Source organism: Giraffa tippelskirchi, chromosome 1 (assembly GCF_054371585.1).
Source record: "Giraffa tippelskirchi isolate mGirTip1 chromosome 1, T2T-mGirTip1v1.2.pri, whole genome shotgun sequence".
Taxonomy (NCBI): Eukaryota; Metazoa; Chordata; class Mammalia; order Artiodactyla; family Giraffidae; genus Giraffa; species Giraffa tippelskirchi.
In genome coordinates this window covers 3570608-3592264 of record NC_137275.1, presented here as the reverse complement: position 1 = coordinate 3592264, position 21657 = coordinate 3570608, and the positions used below count along the sequence as shown (strand labels likewise).

The 21657-nt window shown below is 51.4% G+C and overlaps 1 protein-coding gene across 9 annotated transcripts in view; it reads right to left on the bottom strand.

Moving 5' to 3' along the window:
• AFAP1 (actin filament associated protein 1) overlaps positions 1-21657 on the bottom strand; it is a 141203-nt gene that overhangs the window by 18758 nt on the left and 100788 nt on the right. For all 9 annotated transcript variants that reach the window (XM_081579942.1, XM_081580206.1, XM_081579853.1 and 6 more), the window contains 3 exons: positions 17541-17690; positions 7900-8111; positions 2964-3109 (listed from right to left, as the gene is read on the bottom strand). In XM_081579942.1, coding sequence (XP_081436068.1) covers positions 2964-3109; positions 7900-8111; positions 17541-17690 — 508 coding nt within the window. The remainder of the gene's footprint in view (positions 1-2963; positions 3110-7899; positions 8112-17540; positions 17691-21657) is intronic.

Here is a 21657-nt window from a genome sequence, read left to right as displayed (position 1 = left end):
TGCATGCTCAATTGCTCAGTCGTGTCCAGTTGTTTGTGACCCCACAGACTGTAGCCCCCCAGGCTCCTCTGTCCATGGGATTCTCCAGGCAAGGGTACTGGAGTGGGTTGCCATTTCCTTCTCCAGAGGATCTCCGCGACCCAGGGACAGAACCCACTTCTCCTGCATTGCAGGCAGATTCCTTACCAGGAAGCCACCAGGGAAGCCCGATTGCTAATACAGGCCGATGTTATCTTTACTGAGTCCCCTAGCCAAGCATTACGTTAACATTCATCCCACAACCCCATTCAAGACCGCTCCAGTCCCCCACAAACACCACTTGTGTGGAAAAGCTAGATGGTGGTGTTGACGTTCAACAGACAAACAGTGCAAACATCTGAGTTTATCTTCTTCCTACTCAAAGGATTTCAGAGTCTTAGAGGGCCCGGGTGGGCTTGTCAACAGTTGCTGGTATGTTCATAGTCACTTGCTGATCATACAACTCCATCACCTGCTCTGTTTCAATCCGCCTCCCTCGAGCCCCAGTCCAGATCCTCCGAGGACGAAAGAGACAGAAGTGGGAATCCGGGGATCAGAGCTACGAGAGCCCAACGTTTCAGATATCACGTTACCTAAACTCTGTGTTCTACAAAAAGAAGCCGGACACTGACAGGTTAGGAATGACATGTCCCACACCTTCCCGTTTAGTAACTACTGCAGCAGGACAGGACCCAGGTTCCTTCCTCCTGGCCCCGTGCTCCTTCCGTCGTAACCTCACAGGCAGCACTTTACACAAAGGACCCAGCAAACTCCCGCCGGGCGCGGCCACATCCACTGGTTCCAGGACTGCCCTGCTGCTTTTGCCTGACCGCGGGGAGCTGAACATGGTGTCAAAGGGGGGTGGTCACGCTGGAGAACACATGCTCTGCAAAGCTGACAGTTCCCACTAACTTGCCCTTCACAGAAAAGGGTGCCCAACCCCTCCTCTGGACGGTGCACAAGACAGGAACTAGCGTGCTTCCACTTCACAGATGCGTCGCGGCAGACGAGCGGGCCTCCCGAGTTTTAAGTCTCTACATCCTGCAGAGTTACTGAAGACGCCGAAGAGCTGTGGTTTGCGTGGGTGTTCATTATCGAGGCTGATGGTACTTGCAACTGAAACTCAGGAATGTGTTCACCTTTATTCGTTCAAATATAACAGGAGTAAATCCACTGTATTTCAACATGTGTTTATGAACATTAATGATACCTCTTTAAAGTTTTTAAAAAATGAGAAAAATGGTACTGTTTGATATGCTTGTAAATCTATTCTATGTCTGGCTCAGTAGAAGACAATGGATTATCAAACTTGCTTCTGTGTTCAATCAGTTGCAATATGTTGTTTTGGTTGAAGTATGCGAAGAAAATCCAGCCTCCTACAGATATTTAGTTGGAAAAGTTCCAGGTCATGGACAATATTCTTTGATACTACACCAAAATTCAACGAGTGATAGTTTCTTAATGATTAGTTGCCACGTAGACTCTGAAACTGTGTCAATGAACTTGCTTGTCCGCTTTCACATGAAAACCCATTCATTTATCTTGCTTGTGGGAGGGATCTTTTACCTGTGCATGACTGACACAGACCTTCCAAATGCACACACTTCATTACACAATATCAAAAATCACACTTAACATCACCACCGATGTTATCACAAAATTGTGAGTACTGGGAAGATGTCGGCTTGGAGTGGAAGATGGAACGCTCTTAGAATTCTCAATTCTGAGTGAAAGCTCAACTCCATCGCCGGCAACAAACACTGCCGGCCATCTTCCTCGAGATGAGAGGCTGGCTCGGTTCATTTTCGAAAAAGTGTCTGAAAATGCCTACGTCTGAATAACGACAGTTCATCTGTGAATTGTTCTTTCCGGTAAAAATGAAAAAAAAAACAAACAGTGGTGGGATGGGGAGGAGCTGGTTGAGCTAGTAACTCAGTCACATAAGCGCTTTTCCTCAAGACAACACGACAGTTCAGTCAATAAAGTGTTTTGTGTGTCCTGCCTGCTAGGTCAAAAAGACATGGACTCAAGAGAGTTAATAAAAAACGTCTACTACCTGGCCCTTCACAGAAAAGGGAACAATTTCAATGCTTGACCATGGATGTCTCAAGTGAACCCAGCACCTTCTTTTGCTACAAAGGCATAGTGGTGACCGTGGTCACAGCACCCTGTTAAGCGACCACTTAAGATGGTACTAAGGTACCTGCCAGTTTACCACCCCCACCCCTGGTTCCTTCTGTATCACTGATGCACATGCAAATAAGAACAATAATTTCTTAGCGTCATTATGAGAACTGCCTAAAAAGAGTCTTGAATACCCCAGGGGCCTGTGGGCCACACTTTGAGAACTGCTGCCATAATTTTTCTGGCCATGATTATGTGAAAGAAATACTCATTGTTTAAATGTTTCTATACATAACAGCCCTTAAAAAAAAAAGATCACATTTAAGTTTTAAAAGTATATGACTGATGGTTTTGAGCATGCAGTCCTCACTATACAATATGGAGAATTATTTCTGCTTCATAGAACTGTTTCCCTAATACAGGGGTCAGCAGACTACAGTTCATGGGTCAGATATGGCCCACTGCCTGTGTGTGCAAATAAAGTTTTATTGGCACACAGCCATGTCCATTCATTTGTGTGTGTGACAGTAGTGGCAGAGCTGAGCAGTTTTAACAGGGAACATTTGGTCTGCAAAGCCAAAAATATTACTGTCATGCCTTTTGCACAAAAAGCTTGCCAACCCCTATTCTAATAGAAAACACAGATGGTTGAAATGACAAATATTTCACCAAAATCTGCATTAATACAAAAAAAAAAGGAGAGTCTTTAGTTGTTTTTTTCCCCCCTTTAAGGCTATACACTTACATAAAAGGGAAAAAATTAGGGAAAAAAAATAAAGTTGTTTAACTTCAGTGCCGTTTCTCACGGCAGAGGATCTTACCAGAAGGTCTGCTTGGCCGTCTGGATGACGTTTGCGGACATCTCCACGTCTATGTAGTCATAGTGCAGGGCCCCAGGATCTGTCGAGGACCCTGTCTCAGCCAGCAAAATCCCAATCCATCTGCCCATGTCTTCAGAAGATGATGCCTGGTGAGGTGAAGAGGTGGAAAGAGCGTTTTATGTAAGTAACCGTACGGTTTTCACATTTTCATAAAGTGCCAGTAGAGAGACAAGACAACAGGAAAGGCACTGAGACACGGGCACGTGCCTGTGTCAGCGACGACGAGGAAGCAGTCACTGCCTGCGCCACGGGACCAACACCGCGTTCACGCTGAGCCTTAATGTGGAAGCTGCACAATGATGATGCCCCAGGAAAAAAAACCCAGAGGTACTACATGCCTCCCAATTACTTTGGGGAAAAGCACTAGGGTGTAAGAAGTGGAAGCTAACGGGATTATTTAAATCTCAGCCACAGGAAGCTGTTTAGAAAGCCTCCTCACTTTGGCAATAAAATGTGGGTAGCAGGAGGAGCCCCTCCAGCCACAGGCGCCTAACCTGGACAGCGCGTCAGGCCTTGGCCACTGTGGGCACCAACTTTGCTGACCAGGAGCCCTTGCTGTGGTCTCTGACGTGGGCCTGCAATAGCAATTTTATCACCCTGACTAGATGGTGCAGTAAATCAACCCACTTCTGTTTTCACAGTAGTTGTACGGATACAGGTGTAGTTGTGTTGACAAGCGCCGGGCTGCTTTGTGCATGCTGTTTTTTTTTAGTATATTTCAAATGCTTCTCAAATGTCATCTGCCTGATTTACAAGTCTGAAATAGATCTTTGAGATTCAGTGCATTAAAATTCTAAGCCGTCCCTGTTATGTGATTCAGAAGGTCAATTACATTACTCATAATAGCATTTCAAAGGCCTAAATACTTTTGGTAATCAAATATGTGAATAACGTTTAAAGTTTATGGGAAACAAGAGTTATGAGGTACCTGAATGTGAAAAAGATTAATTTTTAAAGTTTTTGTAAAAGTTACAAAATTTTTATATAAAGAAAGATGTGTGAGTTGAGCCTAAACCCTTAAGAAAAGTGGGTTTCAACAGCATAACCTTGACGCGTTGAACACGGATCAGAGCACAGGTAAGCATATGTACCTCGTGGGAGGCACAAACCTCTCGGGAGGAGGAGCGGGTGAGGGGGAGAAGTCGTTCTCTGTGTGCTGGTGGGATTGATCAGCGATGCTGTACAAGCGACAGACCATGCCTGGCCAGTGTCGTGTGGGAACATTGGACAGAGTGAAGGGGTCCCAACTGTGTGCCTCGCAGAGAGCAGGGATGTAATCAGTGTTTGCTAAGCGGAAATGAACACTTGGACACTAGAAAAAAATCACAAATAGGTCCTCTTCACTGGTCTTCTGCCCTTCCCCAAACAAAAAAATCTATGTCAAGAATGTATCTGTGACTGATCCTCCAGCCATGCCTCCATAACTATTTCATCTAAGCATTCTTAAAAGCATTTTGACATAATATCTAAGATGTTGTACATACTATTACACCATTAACTATTTTCCTCATTGTTCATTTTAAGAAATTTCCTCAGACTTTTAACAATGATCTCGGTGCTGTTGAATACTGAATTCAAAATATTAGTTACAATCTTGTGGCTTTTAGTAGATAAATAGGTAGAGATTGGGCTTCCCTGGTGGCTCAGCTGATAAAGAATCTGCCTGCAATGTGAGAGACCTGGGTTTGATCCCCGGGTTGGAAAGATCTCCTGGAGAAGAGAAAGGCTACCCACTCCAGTATTCTGGCCTGGAGAATTCCTTGGACGGTATAGGCCCTGGGGTCGCAAAGAGTCGGACACGACTGAGTGACTTTCACTTTCAGGTTGAGATGCGAGTCTATACATGTATGGGCTTCCCTGGTGGTCAGATGGTAAAGAGTCTGCCTGCGATGCAGGAGACCTGCGTTCGACCCCTGGGTCAGGAAGATCCCCCGCAGAAGGAAATGGCAACCCAGTCTAGTATTCCTGCCTGGAGAATTCCACGGACAGAGGAGCCTGGGAGGCTACAGTCCATGGGGTCGCAAAGAGTCGGACACAACTGAGCAACTAACACTACTACTACTACTACTATACATGTACATATGCATATGCATGTGTGTAATATGTATAACAAACATGCCTGAACATATGTATGTATCAACATATACATACACACAATTCCCTATGACACCCCAGTAACTTTGAGCACACCTGCCACCCAGATCCTGGCTTCTAAGCACCACCATCCGCCAGGAGGAGGCCTCTAGAGCTCTCTGGACCGTAGCTGATTCCAGCAGGCCTGGAGCAGGGAATAAAGTCCAAGATGAGCCTGGAATGTCTTGGTGCATCCTCATGTGAGGAAAGAGCTCACAGAACAATGCAACTGCAGTGTCTTTATTTCAGGGACACTGCAGAGGTCACATAGCTCAAAGGGCTTTCCACTGACCAACTCTGTTAATCTGACCAGGATAAATCCTGACAACACAGGATTATACTCATTGATTGAAACAGTCATCTCTGAACCCCTGCTGCTATACAAACATACATGAATGAATGAATGAATAACTAATTAAATGAGAGGAAGGGAAATCTCCCTGACAGTAGATACTAACTAACACGTGTGCGGGGAATAATGGAATTAGGAAGTCGTCATTTAGCAAGGGTTTCAGGCAAGACTCATTCATGAATGTTAAAAGTCAGTGGGTGAAACTGTGAGTGGTAGGATATTAAGAGAGTTTCAGGGACTCTTCCCACATGAAGCTTATTAAAGACAAGCGGGAAACACGGTAACTCCACAGTGGGGAAGCCGTGCAGACACCCCACCCGCAGGGTCAGAGTCAACATCACCAGTCGTGGGGCAGACTGATGGCTCTGCTGGCTGACGTGATGTACCGCACACCGCACCACAGCTTCTGTGGGCCCTGCCAAGCGTGCTGACCCCAGATGCGAATTTCCAGGAGAACAGCAGATATCCCCAGACTGAGGGATCTTCTACATGATACCTGCTCTGTACCATGACCAGTATCAATGTCATGAAACCAGACAGGGAAAGCCAAAGAGACTGCAGCCCAAGGCAACATACCACCTGGTGTTTCCTTCTGCTTACAAGGGACATTACTGGGATAACTGGGGGAGTCTGATTAAAATCTGTGAGTCAGATAACTGTGTTGTGTGAGGGTGAATTCCCTGGTTTTGGTAACGGAATGCTCTCGTTTTTTAGCAAATTCATCCTGAAAGTGTTTAGGGAAAAGGGGGCAACGTGTTTGTCAAAGGTCCTGAAAAAACGTACAAAGAGAAACAGAGAGGGGGAGAGACCACGCAAGAGACAGCAAATGTGGTACCATGTTAGTATCTGGGGGATGTGGGTAAAGGATATATGGAATTATGTGTACTGTTTTCACAACTCTTCTGTAATTGTGAAGTTATCTCAAAAGTTAGGATAAAATGATCTTAGAAAATGTACAGAATACAATTTTACTGCCCACATCACTGCATTTCCTTAACTGATTCGGACAGACTCTGCTTATGCTGGAACGGTGCCTGTGGTTACTTTTCTGAGTGTGTGTTTGATTCCATGACTAGAATAGGGAAAAGCAATGAAACACAACCACCACCTTGCAGGGACACGAGGCTGCACCCACAGGGCGGGGAGTAGAGACAGGACAGGGTCCTGCACACCCAGCCTTTCCCTGCCCCTGCCCACGGGGTCTCCTATCTCCGCCCGGCATCCAGGCCAGTGACTTCCTTTCCACACTTGAATCCAGAGTGTACCATCCCACGCCTTCCTGCCCTCACGCTCCCGTCAGACCTGCTGCCAGGCCTCTCAGATGACACCTGTGTTCTGCACCAAGAGTACAGTTTCCTCATTTACGCTTTCAGCTTTTTTCTCCTGCCATCTGCCCCGCAGAGTTCAGCCCGCACAAATGCTTACCAAGCACAGCGACTGTAGCCCGGTGCTCTGTTTCACAAAGAAGCCGAGAGAGAAAAACAGGTTGAGTTGTGATCAAAGTCTGCAACAGAACTAAGACTGGGGCCCAGACACCCCAGCCCCAGCCAGGACTGCTTTCTTTCTGTGAGGTCAGCCACCAGGGCGGGCTCAGACCTTTGACCTGTTACCTCAAACCATCCAAACCATCGGGTGAGGAGCTTGTGGGAGGAAGAACTATAACGTTAATCATTTTTTGCTCTCACACACACACACACAAAAGCAGTCTCTGAAACAAACTCCTATCTCCTACCAAGACCTTCTAGGTTGGCTAACTGGCCATTTCCTCCACTAGTCAGCATCACTGTGGTCATTTATAACCTGGCTCTGCATCTGATGGGGCTTCCCTGGTGGCTCAGATGGTAAAGAATCTGCTTGCAATGCAGGAGACCTGGGTTTGATTCCTTGGTTGGGAAGATCCCCGGGAGAAGGAAATGGCAACCCATTCCAGTATTCTTGCCTGGGAAAACCCACTGCCAGAGGAGCCTGGCCAGAGGAGCCTGGCAGGCAACGGTCCATGGGGTCGCAAAGAGTTGGACATGACTGAGCGACTAACACACACATTGATTAATTTAGAACACACAGTGGCCATTTCACCAAATCCAAAATATCCTGATTTCTATCGACTATACAACCTAAATATACTTACATGTACACTGGAAAATTCTACACTCTATTTATGTATACATATGTGTGTATACATACGTATACGTATGTGTGTGTATCTTTGTAGCTTACTCATGATAATGCTAAGTGAAAAAAAAAGATGAAATAAAGGTTTGAATTAATAGAGGAGCAGAAAATAAACTAATAATAGACCAGAAACAAAAATTTTAAATTTTAGAAATGAAAGCTTTCAGTGTGTAGTGAAGAAATTAGTTTTAATTGCCTTTCCCTGCAATTGGCCCCTACCTCCAGCACGGCCACCTCCTGGCCGTTGCGAAGCAGCCGAAACGTCAGGGGGTGCTTGGAGTCCAGCCCTGGGATGACCTCGCAGCCGCGCAGCGGGATAGAGGCGATGTGTGTCTTCAGGTCGGCCCTGTCCTTGTGCAGGATGAGCTTGTTGTCCTTGACTCGGCACCAGCGCTCCCGCCAGCGGCTGTTGGAGAGCACGTTCAGGTAGCCTGCAACCAAGGAGAGCAGCCGTCAGCCCCCCGGGAGGGGCGCGTCCGAGGAGGGGATGGACCAGGCAGCCTGCAATGAGAGCCCCCCAGGAAGGACGTGCCAAAGGAGGGAATGAACCAGGGAGCCTGCAATGAGAGCCCCTGGGAGGGTCGCGCCCGAGGAGGGGATGGACCAGGGAGCCTGCAAGGAGAGTGGCCGTCAGCCCCCCGGGGGGGACGCGCCCGAGGAGGGGATGGACCAGGGAGCCTGCAAGGAGAGTGGCCGTCAGCCCCCCGGGAGGGCCGCGCCTGAGGCGGCCGCAAGGAGGGAACGAACCCCACACGCAACACCTCTGCAAGTGCAGGCTCCTGGGGACGAGAGGAGCCACCACCGCAAGACGACCGCTCCCCATCAGCTCTGGGGCCGGGACAGCACAGACCTCCCCGGAGCCCGACGCACCGCGCTGCGTGACGTGGCCGAGCACCAGCTCCCGGACGCCGTTGGGACCCGGGAGCTCAACCGGGCGTGTGACAGCTCGCTGAGGCATCGGTGGGTGGAAGGAGAGAGGGGATGAGGACGCACAGCTGTCCTCAAAAAGCTGAAGGGGCCTCACCCAGGAAAGGGTCCGGGCTCATTCCAAGTAGCTGCAAAGGACACAGCTAGGGCCAAAGCCTCCAGGCGGCTGATTCTGGCTTCCCACGAGGAATGAAACTGTCTGCAAAGGGAAGCTTTCCAAGAAAGAGGCGGCCTGGTGAGGCGGTGAGCTCCCCACCGCTGGGAGGGTTCCAGCAAATGACGGCAGGTCTTCGGATGAGACTCCTGCCCAGAGAGCAGACACACCCTTCCTCGGCACTCTGACGCGAGGATCTGCTGAGGTCTGAAGGCCTGGGTCTGACGCTCGTGGAAACCCGCCATCCATGTCTCTGGGGCTGCGCTGTATCAGCGCAGTACGGATGGAACGGGGTGGAATTACAAGGAGAGCTGTCGTCATGTTTTAAAAAAGGCCATCTCCTCAGATACTAGTAACTGATCATTTTCATTTGCCACAAACATACAATGCATTTTTCTAGAAGTAACAAGGCACAAAAAACAGACATCACTGTGTCTGTGACTTCTGAACCGCCCACAGGGCCAGCGAATGACCATGCCCGCCAGAGGGAGGCAGCGAGGGGGGCAGCACGTGGAAGGCAGGTCAGGGAGGAAGAGAATCAGGGGTTCCTTAGGTTATCCAGCTGCTCCTTCAACTCATACATACACCTACACACACATACACGTGTGCACACACACAGGTACACACACATGCACAATCACACATATGTACAACTCAAAAAAAGAGGGTCCTTCCTCGGTGGCGCAGTGCTTAAGAATCTGCCTGCCAACGCAGGGGATACAGGTTCATTCCCTGGTCCGGGAAGACTCCGTGTGCCCCAGAGCGGCTGAGCCCGTGTGCCATTAACGACTGAGCCTGTGCTCTAGAGCCTGCGAACCCAACTCCCGAGACCACGTGCTGCAACTACCAAAACCTGAGCGCCTAGAGCCCATGCTCTGCAATGAGAGAAGGTGTTCTCACGCAACCCTGCCATGAGAAGCCACTGGCATGAGAAGCCCGTGTGCTGCAACGAAGGGCAGTGCCTGCTCGCCGCAATTAGAGAAGGCATGCACAAAGCAAGGAAGACCCAGCACAGCCAAAAAAATAAATACGTAAATTTTAAATAAATACATTCTTTCTGACCCCTGTTTTTTTTAAATGTCTTCCCAAAAGCAACATGGACCATGCTTTTTGCTTCTTTTCTCTTCGACATCTTACACACTTTGTTAGCAATGGATAAACACTATAAAGGCAAAAACCAAGTGAAAATTAAAAAACCAAAAGTATTTTCGGGACCAGAATGGTGCTTCCTATTTTCCGTATAAATATTACTATAAATAATTGCTCAAAGAGTTTACTAGGGAGACACTTAACAGTACTTAAATGTTCACATTCCTGAATGTGACGTCAGTTCTCCCAATATATTATCCCTTTAGGATAATATAGGAACTGAAACCTCAGTTTTGCGACACGAGCTGCCATGTCTGTCAGATTAGAGAAAAGGGAGAAGCAAGTCCCAGCTCAAGGGCCTGGGACTCAAAGTCCCCTGTATTTTACACACTGAAGGGGCATGAAGACGGGCTGGAGAAGCCGAGTTCACAAAGGGGAGGAGGGAGGTCACGCCCTGATCCACGAGCCCAGCTCACGGCCTCCCAGCAGAGACCAACCTGAAGTTCCTCAGAGCGAAAGATGGCAGAGAAAGAGCTGCGGTTTTCATTTGGGAAACAGTATTTGTAAGTGGCGCAGTTCTGACACACATTCTTTTGTAAGCTCTCCTTAAAAACACACAGCCAAATATAATACCTGAACATTCAAGGAATGGCCATTAGAACTATTTACTGTCTCTGACTGTGATATCATCTGTAAGTCATCCATCACGCTGAAGGCCTGTCTTTGGACTTGTATGAAAACAGCTGCCAACCGGATCCACTGTATGTATGTTCTGGGTGTGAATGGATACACAGAATGGCCGATGGACAGTAGGACACTGTATATGATTAAGAAGAAATAAGCCGAAGCCTGGAGTGGCCCTCAACTACCTGAACCTGCTTTGGGCACACGTTTGTAAGGGCTCTGGGGTGCAGGGCACTGGGGGGCGTGACCACCGGGGCTGGCAGAGTGGAGGCTCATGTGTACCCAGGGCAAGTCCTCACCTGAGCCTTGAGAGGTGCGGGGAGCCCTTCAGGCCTGGAGAAGCGGGGAGCACGGCAAACTCAGACGTGGAACGTCTAGGAACCTGGTCACAGGAAACCTCAGACGCTACTGCAGGGACCTGACCTTGATGCAGAAGACGGCGGGGAGGGGTGGTGAGGGAGGAGACGCTGAAATGTTTCTGGAGGACTTCAAGCAAGTCTGCCTTGTCAGGAGCCGTGACGGGATTCCTCTGGACTTCTGGAGTTTAGAGTCACCACGTGGGTGCACCTGTCCCCGGCACAGGGCTGGGGAGGAGTGTGTGTCCGGGGGGGGGGGTGTCACAGCTTCTGAGCACGGCCTGGCCAGCCAAGAGAACGACCCATCTCCTGGAGAGGTGAAGGGGCCCGCCAGGTTCTACCCTGACCGAGTCACCAAATGCTGTGAATTTCTCAACATGCGAGTCACAGGAGGAATGATTACGCTGGACAGATTCACACTTTATTTAGAGCATGACTTCACAGGCAATTACCATATTTTAACGCCTTCCTCATATTTAGTCACGGTGCCCAAAAGGGAACAGCAAAATGAAGACCAAAGTGGGTAAGAGGCCTGTCTCTGTAAACAGCAAACGCCACGGAAACGAGCCCACATCTGGCTCGTGGTCTCCCCTGCCAGGCTCACCGCCTGCTCCCAAGAGGCAGCCCGCATTCCGACTTCCTGGGCAGGGAGGGGCCACGCAGGGACACAGCAGGCAGCCCATCTAAGGACTCTGCAGCCAGAGGGCAGGCCCCATGTCCCCCAGGAGTTTTCTTCTCACCCCCCCACCCCACCACACACACACACACACACACACACACACGGCCAGTCTGTGACGGGATCGCTGCCAACACAGGACCCATCCACCCCGAGAGGGTCAGCCCGAGCAGACACCCGCCACCAGGGGGCACCAAGGAGCAGCCAGGGCCTGGCATAGGCTGGCCTTGGGCACTTCGGTGCCCTGCCAGTAAGGCAATGCCAGAATCCTTTGATTTTTTCTTGCTTGTTTGTTCCCACTTATCATGTCATGGTGAAAAGTTACTGTATCTGAACAATTTAGAGAGTGTTGTTTGATGTTTTGAGACCGTCTTTGCTCTGAATGCTGAAGAAAGAACTCTTTAAGGCTTCTTACAAGAGCATGGTTTTCCTCTATTTTTGCACTGATCACTGAGGAAGGCTTTCTTATCTCTCCTTGCTATTCTTTGGAACTCTGCATTCAGATGGGAATATCTTTCCTTTTCTCCTTTGCTTTTCGCTTCTCTTCTCTTCCTGGCTATCTGTAAGGCCTCTTCAGACAGCCATTTTGCTTTTTTGCATTTCTTTTCCATGGGGATTTTCTTGATCCCTGTCTCCTGTACAATGTCACGAACCTCTGTCCATAGTTCATCAGGCACTCTGTCTATCAGATCTAGTCCCTTAAATCTATTTGTCACTTCTACTGTATACTCATAAGGGATTTGATCTAGGTCATGCCTGAATGGACTAGTGGTTTTCCCTACTTTCTTCAATTTAAGTCTGAATTTGGCAATAAGCAGTTCATGATCTGAGCCACAGTCTGCTCCTGGTCTTGTTTTTGCTGACTGTATAGTCTAGTCAAGGCTATGGTTTTTCCAGTGGTCATGTATGGATGTGAGAGTTGGACGGTGAAGAAAGCTGAGCGCCGAAGAATTGATGCTTTTGAACTGTGGTGTTGGAGAAGACTGTTGAGAGTCCCTTGGACTGCAAGGAGATCCAATCAATCCATCCTAAAAGAGATCAATCCTGGGTGTTCATTGGAAGGTCTGATGTTGAAACTGAAACTCCAGTACTTTGGCCACCTCATGCGAAGGGTTGACTCATTGGAAAAGACCCTAATGCTGGGTAAGATTGGGGGCGGGAGGAGAAGGGGACGACAGAGGATGAGATGGTTGGATGGCATCACCGACTCGATGGACGTGGGTTTGGGTAGACTCCGGGAGTTGGTGATGGACAGGGAGGCCTGGCGTGCTGCAATTCATGGGGTCACAAAGAGTTGGACACGACTGAGCGACTGAACTGAACAAGAGCATGGTAGCGAGCGTGCGTAGTTCCACGAGGACGGCCTGAGGCCGACCCGACAGGCACAGCTTTGGGCTCAGGAGGAGGGGACAGCAGCAAGCGCCTGCGCATTCCGCTGTGTGGGGACCGGGCAGCTCCCGAGTCCCAGCCGCTGCAGAAGGGCAGGCAGGGAGGCCCGGCTGAAGGGGGGCCAGTGTCCACTGCCTTCTTCTCTGGGATGGGGAAGGGCGGTGCTGCCTGGGGGCGGTTCTCTGCGCTATGGTCACACTTCTGTGGGGACTTCCACTGCTCGTCTCATCTCTGCAGGCCTCCGTCTGTAACCAGCGAAGGGGAACAGGGCAGTCGAGGAGCAACAAGGGCTGCCGGGAGAGGGCGGGAGGGGAGACCAGATATCCAGACGCCGCTGTCAGCTGACCCTGGCCCCACAGACACTGATGCCCCAAGTGCATGACCTCCAGTGGGCACACAGGCCCAAGAGCTCCAGACGCCCCTGACATGGTGACAGACCCCAAGAATGCCTCCTGCCCCCCCCGACTGAATGTCGCCTGATCTTTTGTGGCTGGATTATGATAGAAAGTGAGACATCTAGTCAAAGCTATGGTTTTTCCAGTAGTCATGTATGGATGTGAGAGTTGGACTATAAAGAAAGCTGAGGGCCGAAGAATTGATGCTTTTGAACTGTGGTGCTGGAGAAGACTCTTGAGAGACCCTTGGACAGCAAGGGGATCCAACCAGCCCATCCTAAAGGAAATCAGTCCTTAATATTCATTGGAAGGGCTGATGCTGAAACTGAAACTCCAATACTTTGGCTAACTGATGCGAAGAGCTGACTCATTTGAAAAGACCTGATGCTGGGAAAGATTGAAGGTGGGAGGAGAAGGGGATGACAGAGGATGAGATGGTTGGATGGCATCACCGACTCAATGAACATGAGCTTGAGTAAGCTCCAGGAGTTGGTGATGGACAGGGAGGCTTGGTGTGCTGCAGTCCATGGGGTCGCAAAGAGTCAGATATGACTGAGCGACTGAACTGAACTGAACTGATAACCTTTCTGCACATCCACCGAAAACTTTGTTCTATTGCTGAAAACGTCACAGAGTCACCAAACATTAGAGCTGGGAGGGGCCCGAGAAATAACCAGGAAGCCTTTCCAACTTGCCCAGGTTACGCTGCCTCCAGGAAGCCCTCCGTCTTGGCACCTGGGGAGCTTCCCTTTCATCTGTTTTTGTATTTCTAGTATAGATATTATCTGTGTCAGTCACCTATCTGGCTGACTATGTCGGTGTTCTTAGGTTTTTTTCACATGAACAAATGAATAATAGAGACCATTTACTGAGCATAAATTGTGAAGTAGGCAATGTGCTTAATGTTTCATAATTTTATCCTCAATTTTAAAGAAAACAAAGTAATTTTAAGTATGAGCCCATTTCACAGGTGGGGAACCTGAGGCTCAGAGGAGCTGCAGTTTGCTCACGGTGATCATTCAGTCAACAAGTGCTTACTGAGCTGCTGCAACCCCAAGGCGCTGCGCTCGGTGCTGGGGACAAAACTGGGGGGTGAATTCAACCCGCATCCTCATCTAGTTAACTTAGAGGGAAAGAGCTGGAAAATCCAACTGAGACAAGATTGTCAGAGGCCCTGAGCTGACTCAGCACAGGATGACACCATTAGTGTCATTAGTCCAAGGTTTCAAAATTCCCACTGGGTGGCCTGCAGTGGTCCAGAGGAGGAGAAGGTGGACAGCTGAGAGGCTTGGGGGCTGGCCCAAATGACAGACAGAAACAGGGGGGGGGAGAAAGCAAAATGTGAAATGCACATCTCCTGGGAACTACAGCTGAGTTTACACAGGGACAGCGACTCTGGAACCCTGAACGCTGAAGACGGGCAAACAAAGGACACAGCAGTCTTTGCTTAGGGGCCTGCATGCATGTCTTGGACCAGCTCGGCTAAGTGACTGTTTGTAGAGCAGACCTGGCTGATGCTGGGCATAGCACCCACCGACTGAGGGAGAGGTGAGAGCTGGGTGGGTTGGGCAGAGCCGGGTTGCGGGGGATGCGGTCAGCCGGGCTGTGTGGACCTGCAGAGAACCCCCTCCTACCCGCGGGCATTTCTCTGGAGCACCCAGAGGCCCAGGTGACATGCAGTGCCCCAGAAGAGCAGACATCTGAACTCAGCTCCCAGTCGCCCCCTCCCCAGGAGTGTCCCCTGTCCCCGGAGCGGCCCCACCCTTCCTTCCAGCAAGGACAGCAGCTGCGGAGTCTCCACGGGCAGGATGGGCGGGGGGACTTCATCCAGCGACTTCTCCTGCCTGAGACCTCACAGCTGTCCTAATATAGCGGAACACAGTCACTCTCCCCCTGGGTTTCTCTGCAGATTCCTCTCCTGTGCCCTGGCCCAGCCAAGAACTGGATAATTATTTTAAGACCATGTGGATAGAGGGTGCTCCCTTAGTAGCGGTGAAAAGTGTCCACTCAGAGCCCGGTGGAAACCCACACGGGGCTACGGCCCCCTCCCCACGACTCTGCCTCAATGCAACTGCACTGTCCAGCACACGCCCACCAGCTGCTTACACAAGTCACGAAGCTGGCAAGCCCTGGGAGGGACAGGAGGGGGCAGGGAAGACCTGGGCTGCAAGACAGGCCCACAGACCAGCCCTGGCCTGCCCCCAGCTCCCTGGGTGACTCAAGGCGAGTCCCACAGCCTGCCTCAGCTCAGGGTCCTCCTGTACAGCGAGCAGCCTGGACCTCAGTGGCCAAGTCACCTTCCATATGAATGTTTCTCATGAAAGAATCTCTCTTTCCTCCACTGACCTACAGCAGTTTTGAGAACCAAAAAACAAAGCTAAAATAGTAATCCCCTTTTGTTGGAGAATTTCCTTGCTTAACCCCTAACTCCCATCTTGGCTCCAGGGGGAATGTAAGAGGAAACCAGCCCAGCTGCCAGGGCTGTGAGCTGCTCCAGGAAGGGAGAGGGCACGGGCCCTGGCATCAACAATGCCCCCTTCCCCACATCCTCCCGCAAGAGCTCTGCCCGTTGGCTTAGCTTCTCTGCAGGGCGGCTGTTCTCCATGCAAAGAACGTGGGTCAGTGCGCTTCTGTGACCTGACTGACCAGGGCCAAGTTCAGGACCTCTGTGTGCATGGTGCTCCCAGACCCCTGGTCTCCTTTTGGGGTCACCATCTCCCCTCCCAGCTCAACCCACAAGCGGCTGCTTCATGGGGGCCTCCTGGAGATGACGCCTCCACCCAACGAGGCCCCACCACTGCCTGCCCACTGTCTTCCGCTCCATACGCACTTCTGCACAATGGCCCAGGGGGTTCCTGTGTATCACGACTTCTCAGGACCATGCCTGTGAAAGCCAGGGGGAGCTGTGAATCCACCCTGCCCTCCCCTCGGGAGGCACCCCCACCCCAAGTCTACCTGCCCTGCGCTCCACAATCGACCCCTCCTCCCGACCGACAGGGCTCTGAGCTCACACCACCCTCTCAGCACAAGCCACGCCCTGGGATGGGATATCAGCTGAATAAACTCATCTTTGTGTGTGTGGCCCAACTTAGGCACCAATGGGAAGCATCTAAGAGCTGTTTATCTCCCGGCATCCCCAAATAACCCAATACCTGGACGGAAGAGAGGCTCGGCCAGAGGGGGAGAGAGAGGTGAACAGGGAGAGGTGAACTACACAGGCATCACAGCACTGACGCTGACGGACAGCAGCCCGTGAGCCGTGGTCCACAGGAAAAGCGTGGCTCACTTGCAGTTTTCTTAAAGAGTAAATACCCATCTTTCAGCCTCTAAAGATTTTCTCCTTGAAAGAGTCGCCTAACCCTCGGAAGCGTGGTTGCCTAGGAAACATGGAGCACGGACAGTCTCACTACTGCAGGGAGGTGGTCTCCGACATCGCCCCATCTAGGCCACGTCCTCGCCAGACTCTCCCGTGGCTGACCTGGTTTCCCCTCAGGTTTGTGACCGCAAGTCAGTCGTCACACACACTCGTCTCTGACCCCTTGCTCCAGGCCGACCTTCTGCCACTAGGCTGGACGTGGTTTTCTCTGCAGATTCCTCTCCCGTGTCCCGGCCCAGCCAAGTAGGGGCAGTAGGGGCGTCTCGGCCATCACCACCACCTCCCTGGAGCTTCCCCGGCCTCGACAACAAGGGCTGCCCAGAGACCTCTTACTGGACCAAGACCAGTGAGGGGGGCGAGGGTCAGCCAGCCCGACTGAGTCTGAGGTGCAGAGTGTTCCTTGAAAGCTGAGTTGCAGGACTTCAGGCCAAGTAGGGAGCCGCTGGGGATTCTGTAAACGTCCTTACACACCTGACCCACCTCCGCTGGCCGACCCTTCGCATACACGTTTCCCTCTAAAGTCTCTTAGAAGGAATTTGGGAGAACCTCGTGGGATCAAACAGACCCTGTTTTTCATCTTGAGAGAACCTCAGAGATCATCTCAAACCCCTGCAAGGGCTTCATTAATAAGCAGTAAAAAAAAAAAAATTAATTAAAAAAATAGCAGTAAAAGTGTAATCCGTTCCCCCAGCTTAACCCGTCACGAGCCCAACCAATGAGACCCAGACGAACGCGATACAGAGGTTGACCGCAGAGGGTCTCTGTGCTCAGGGAAGGGGCAGATCTGGCAATACAGCCCCCGCCCCCGTCTCACCACACGTCGGCACGTCTTCCTCTGCCGAGGAGGTCTGCTCGTCTGTCGACGGCTTTTTCTTTCCCAAACCGATGATCTTGGTGATTTTTTTCCCAGTGACTTTAGACACAGTTCCCTTGGCCTCTGATTTGGAACTTTTTTTCCTCTTAACTGTGAAGAAAAAAGATGATGACAAAACGGCATGTTTCAACGGTAGACATTAAAGGGGGAAAAAACATCAAAATAAAGCATGAGTCATGGCCAACTTTCTCTCCCCAGTCTTTCCTTATCGAGCACCTGCTTTGTGTCTGCGATTGGCCTAGAGTCTAGAGAACATAGCACAAACAGGAGCCCCCAGGAAGCTTGTGTTCTAGAGCCGGCTGACACGCACACACAAGCTCGCACACACGTGCTCGCACTCACACGCACGCCTGGGGGAGGCTGCATGGCGGTAAGGCCTCTGTAGACCTGAGGCAGGGTTATGTGGCAGAGGGACCAACAGGTCAGGAAACACAGGAGCTAAACACAGGGCAGCGTCTGTGCAGGAATCCCAGGGCAGAGCCGTCTGGGCAGGAAGAGCATCAGCTCTCACAGAGCCTGTGACGCCGGAAGGAACAGAAGGCAGGCAGGGTGCCCACATCATGGGCGGCACGGGGAGCGGTCCAACAGGTGGAGGGGGCGGTCCTCGGGGAGCCTCAGCCAGCCCCTCGCCCACCTGTCAGGCTCGCATCCCAGCCCCAGCCCTGTGGGTTCTGTCTGGCCGTCCGGGCTCAGTCGTATGCATAAAACTCATGACTGTTTTGCACAAAGATGACTTCTGGCTTCCCCTGGAAAACTGGAAGATCTAGCCACTCTGAACCCACAGTTTGGTAAGTTATGGTGGGTGGGGGCAGGGCCCGAGAACCAGCGGCCGTGCGTGAGGACCGACGTGCCTGGCTGACCACAGCTGCGGGCCCCCCGGCAGACTGAGTGCCGGCCGCCGGCTGCCCTCCCGTGCCTGACCCGTGCTGGACATCTGCTCTTTCCAGCCCCCGTGGGCTTGGTCCACAACTTCCGACAGAATCACAGGGGTGGGGACCAGGCGCGCACCGGGGTGGACACAGAGGGTGAGCCAGGACTGACAGCACCTCTGGGAAGTGAGCTAGGGCACGGGAGGCTATTCCGGGTCTCATCCTGGAGCCAAGTGCCTCTCAGGACACCGAGCCTCCAGGCGGGCCAGGTACAGCCTCGCTCGGTGTGCATGGGCTGGGAGGGCCCCAGAGGGACCCCAGGGCATCAAGGCCAGACGCCACCACTGACTCCCGAGACCTCTCCTCAACAGCCCCTTCCCAGTCCTCCTAGGAGGACCCTTCATCCCTCCACCTGTAACCCAGAGGGCGGCACAGACCCTTTGAAAAGGCAACGGAAGTCAAGAATTCCTTCAGTGCCCCTCTGCCCGCAGAGACAGAGCACACACAATCACACAGGCTCAGCAGAGAAAGAGGATGTGAGATTATAGACCGTCGGCCTGATTACTACACCCACCCTCTAAAAGCGGAGGCACGCACTCCTTCCTTCCCTCACACCGGCCGCTCCCAGGGGGCAGAGAGGCTCCCCCTCCTTCTAGGTTCCACCCTGCTACCCGTCCCCCCTGCGGAACGGCCCGGCCCAGCCTCCTCTGGGCTCCATGTCCCTCTCCCCGCTCCCCGCCCCTGACTCAGGGAGGTCCCTGAGGTCAGTCACTGTGCTTGAACCCTGATTTCCTCTCCAGGAAGAAAGGACAGTTAACAGTGTCTGAGGCAGGAGAAGTTATAGCACAGTTAAGCAAGAAGCTGCACCACAGGGTGAACGGCACGATGGGCAATGCCTGCATCTCCCCAAGTCTCACACATGGGGAAGCCCTAACGCCCATGCGGCTGTATTTGGAGACGGGCCCCTCAGGAAGCACTGACGGTCAGGTGAGGTCTAAGGGTGGGGCCCTGGCCTAACAGGATTGGCGTCGTCATGGGGCGGGGGGCAAGGCCACTTGAGGACCCAGTGAGGGGATGGCCGTCTGCAAGCCAGCAAGGGGGCCATGACCGGCAGCCAACACGGAGGGCACCTGGACCCTGGCCTCCAGGACTATGAGAAACGCATCTCTGTTGTTCAAGCTGCACGGTCTGTGGCATCTCGTTACGGCAGGCAGCCTGAGCTAAGACAAACACATCTGTGCTGTCTCACACGTACCAGGTCATGTTCGAAACACAGAACACGGGGCAGTCACTCCAACCCTCCTTATGCTCTCCCACCACATGCAACCCCCTGTAACATAAAGCACCAGGAACCTGCTTCCATCTCCCGGTCTGAAGGCACAGCCCCTGCTGCTGTCAGACATGGAATCCCTGGTTGGAATGCCCGTAACACTGATTTCAGTTCAACCAAACCCAAAGTGAAAGTGGCAGCAGGTGACCCTTCTTCATGGTTTCTCAAGAGCATCAAGACAATCTTTGACCAGAGTCCCACTCAAGCTAAGCTTTAGTAAGGTGCTCTCAGCGAGGGCACTCTGTGCTCAGAAGGCGCCTTCTGTAAAGCTCCGGAGCACGAATCAGTCATTGTCCGCTAGGTGATGCATGAGAAAGCTGAGTCGTCAGACTGACTTCCAATCCGCTGAGGATTTGCTACTGTTGGGAAAGCTCTAGCGAAGCCGTTAACAAGGACCTTTAATTCTTTGAATGCCCATGGATTGATTTTTTGTTTGTTTGTTTGTTTTTGCAAAAGCAGAAGGGAGGCCATCCTTGGAGGAAAAAGCCAAAGCTGTAGGAACGGGAGAATATGTTGATAGAACAAGAATATGTGGATGGTATTCACATAGTAGAGTTATGAAGAAAAACATAAAAACTCAGAACTCTCAACTCACTGACGTTGTGGAGGAGAGACAGAGTCCAGAGGGCGTCACTGTGAGGGTGGGGGCGGGGTGCCGGGAGGGGCAGTGACACAGCAGCAGAGGTGACGCCAGCATTTAAAGCCGTAAACGTCATAAGCGCAGACAGCTCTCTGTTACCCTATGTAAACCAGAGTCTAGGTGTTTTGACATTTAGTCAGGTGGGAGGAATGGGGACATGGTGCTAATATCATCAGACTACTCACTTGCTTTACCACTAATGGGGAAGCCCCCAGGTGGTACTGGTGGTAAAGAACCCACCTCCCAGTGCAGGAGACTTAAGAGATGTGGGTTCACTCCCTGGCTTGGGAAGATCCCCTGGAGGATGGCATGGCAATCCACTCCAGTATTCCTGCCTGGAGAATTCCTTGGACAGAAGAGCCTGGCGGGCTACAGTCCATGGGGTCACAGAGAGTCGGACACAACTGAAGCAACTTAGCACTTGCTAAGTCCACCAACAGACTCGTTAGCCCGTGATTAAACGGTAAACGTGTGCAGGGCTAGTTAGGGACAACCGTTGCTCCCACACAGATCAGCACGAGGGACTCAATTCTCTTTTCTCACGTCAGCTGCAGTAGCAGTAGCAACTCCACTAATTTACCCCAAATCACACTGCACTGGTTCATTACATGGCGGGGCCTGACATCTGGAAAGAAGAAGCCGGAGTTTAGAGTCATTGCCTGTGGCTCTGGTCACAGAGTCTGGCTCATGTCCATGTTCAGTTGAGAGTCTAACATTCCAGGGAAGCTGCAGGAGTTCAGGATTTCCTCCAGGCAGCCAGCAGAGAGATCTGTCTGAGCTGAGACATGGCTGGGATCAAAGGGGCTTTATTGGAATTTCTCAAGTGGAAATTGGCCAAGAGTGTGCAGCAAGGATAAAAGCTCGGGGAGCAGGTCAGGATGTACTCAAGTGATCAGCTCCCTTCAGGGGCTAACTATATGCAAAGTTCCAGGCCAGGCAGAAATGTCTGAACCAAGGTCATCTTGACGGAGCAGAGAAGGCTGGTCCTGTTAAAAGGAAATGAGACTGTCGGATGTAGACCCAGGCACTGAGCCGTGGGTCCAGACATACAGTATCATTCTGCAGAACCTAATTCCGTGCAGGGACACTAGGAGAGGAGATGGCAAACAAGGAAAGAGACCAGCCACAGCAGCGCCCACTGAGCCTTGGCGTCTGAACAGGAACCCTGAGATTGTACGTTGTTCTCTTTCAGGGCAGAACTTAAAGATAGCTTTCCTG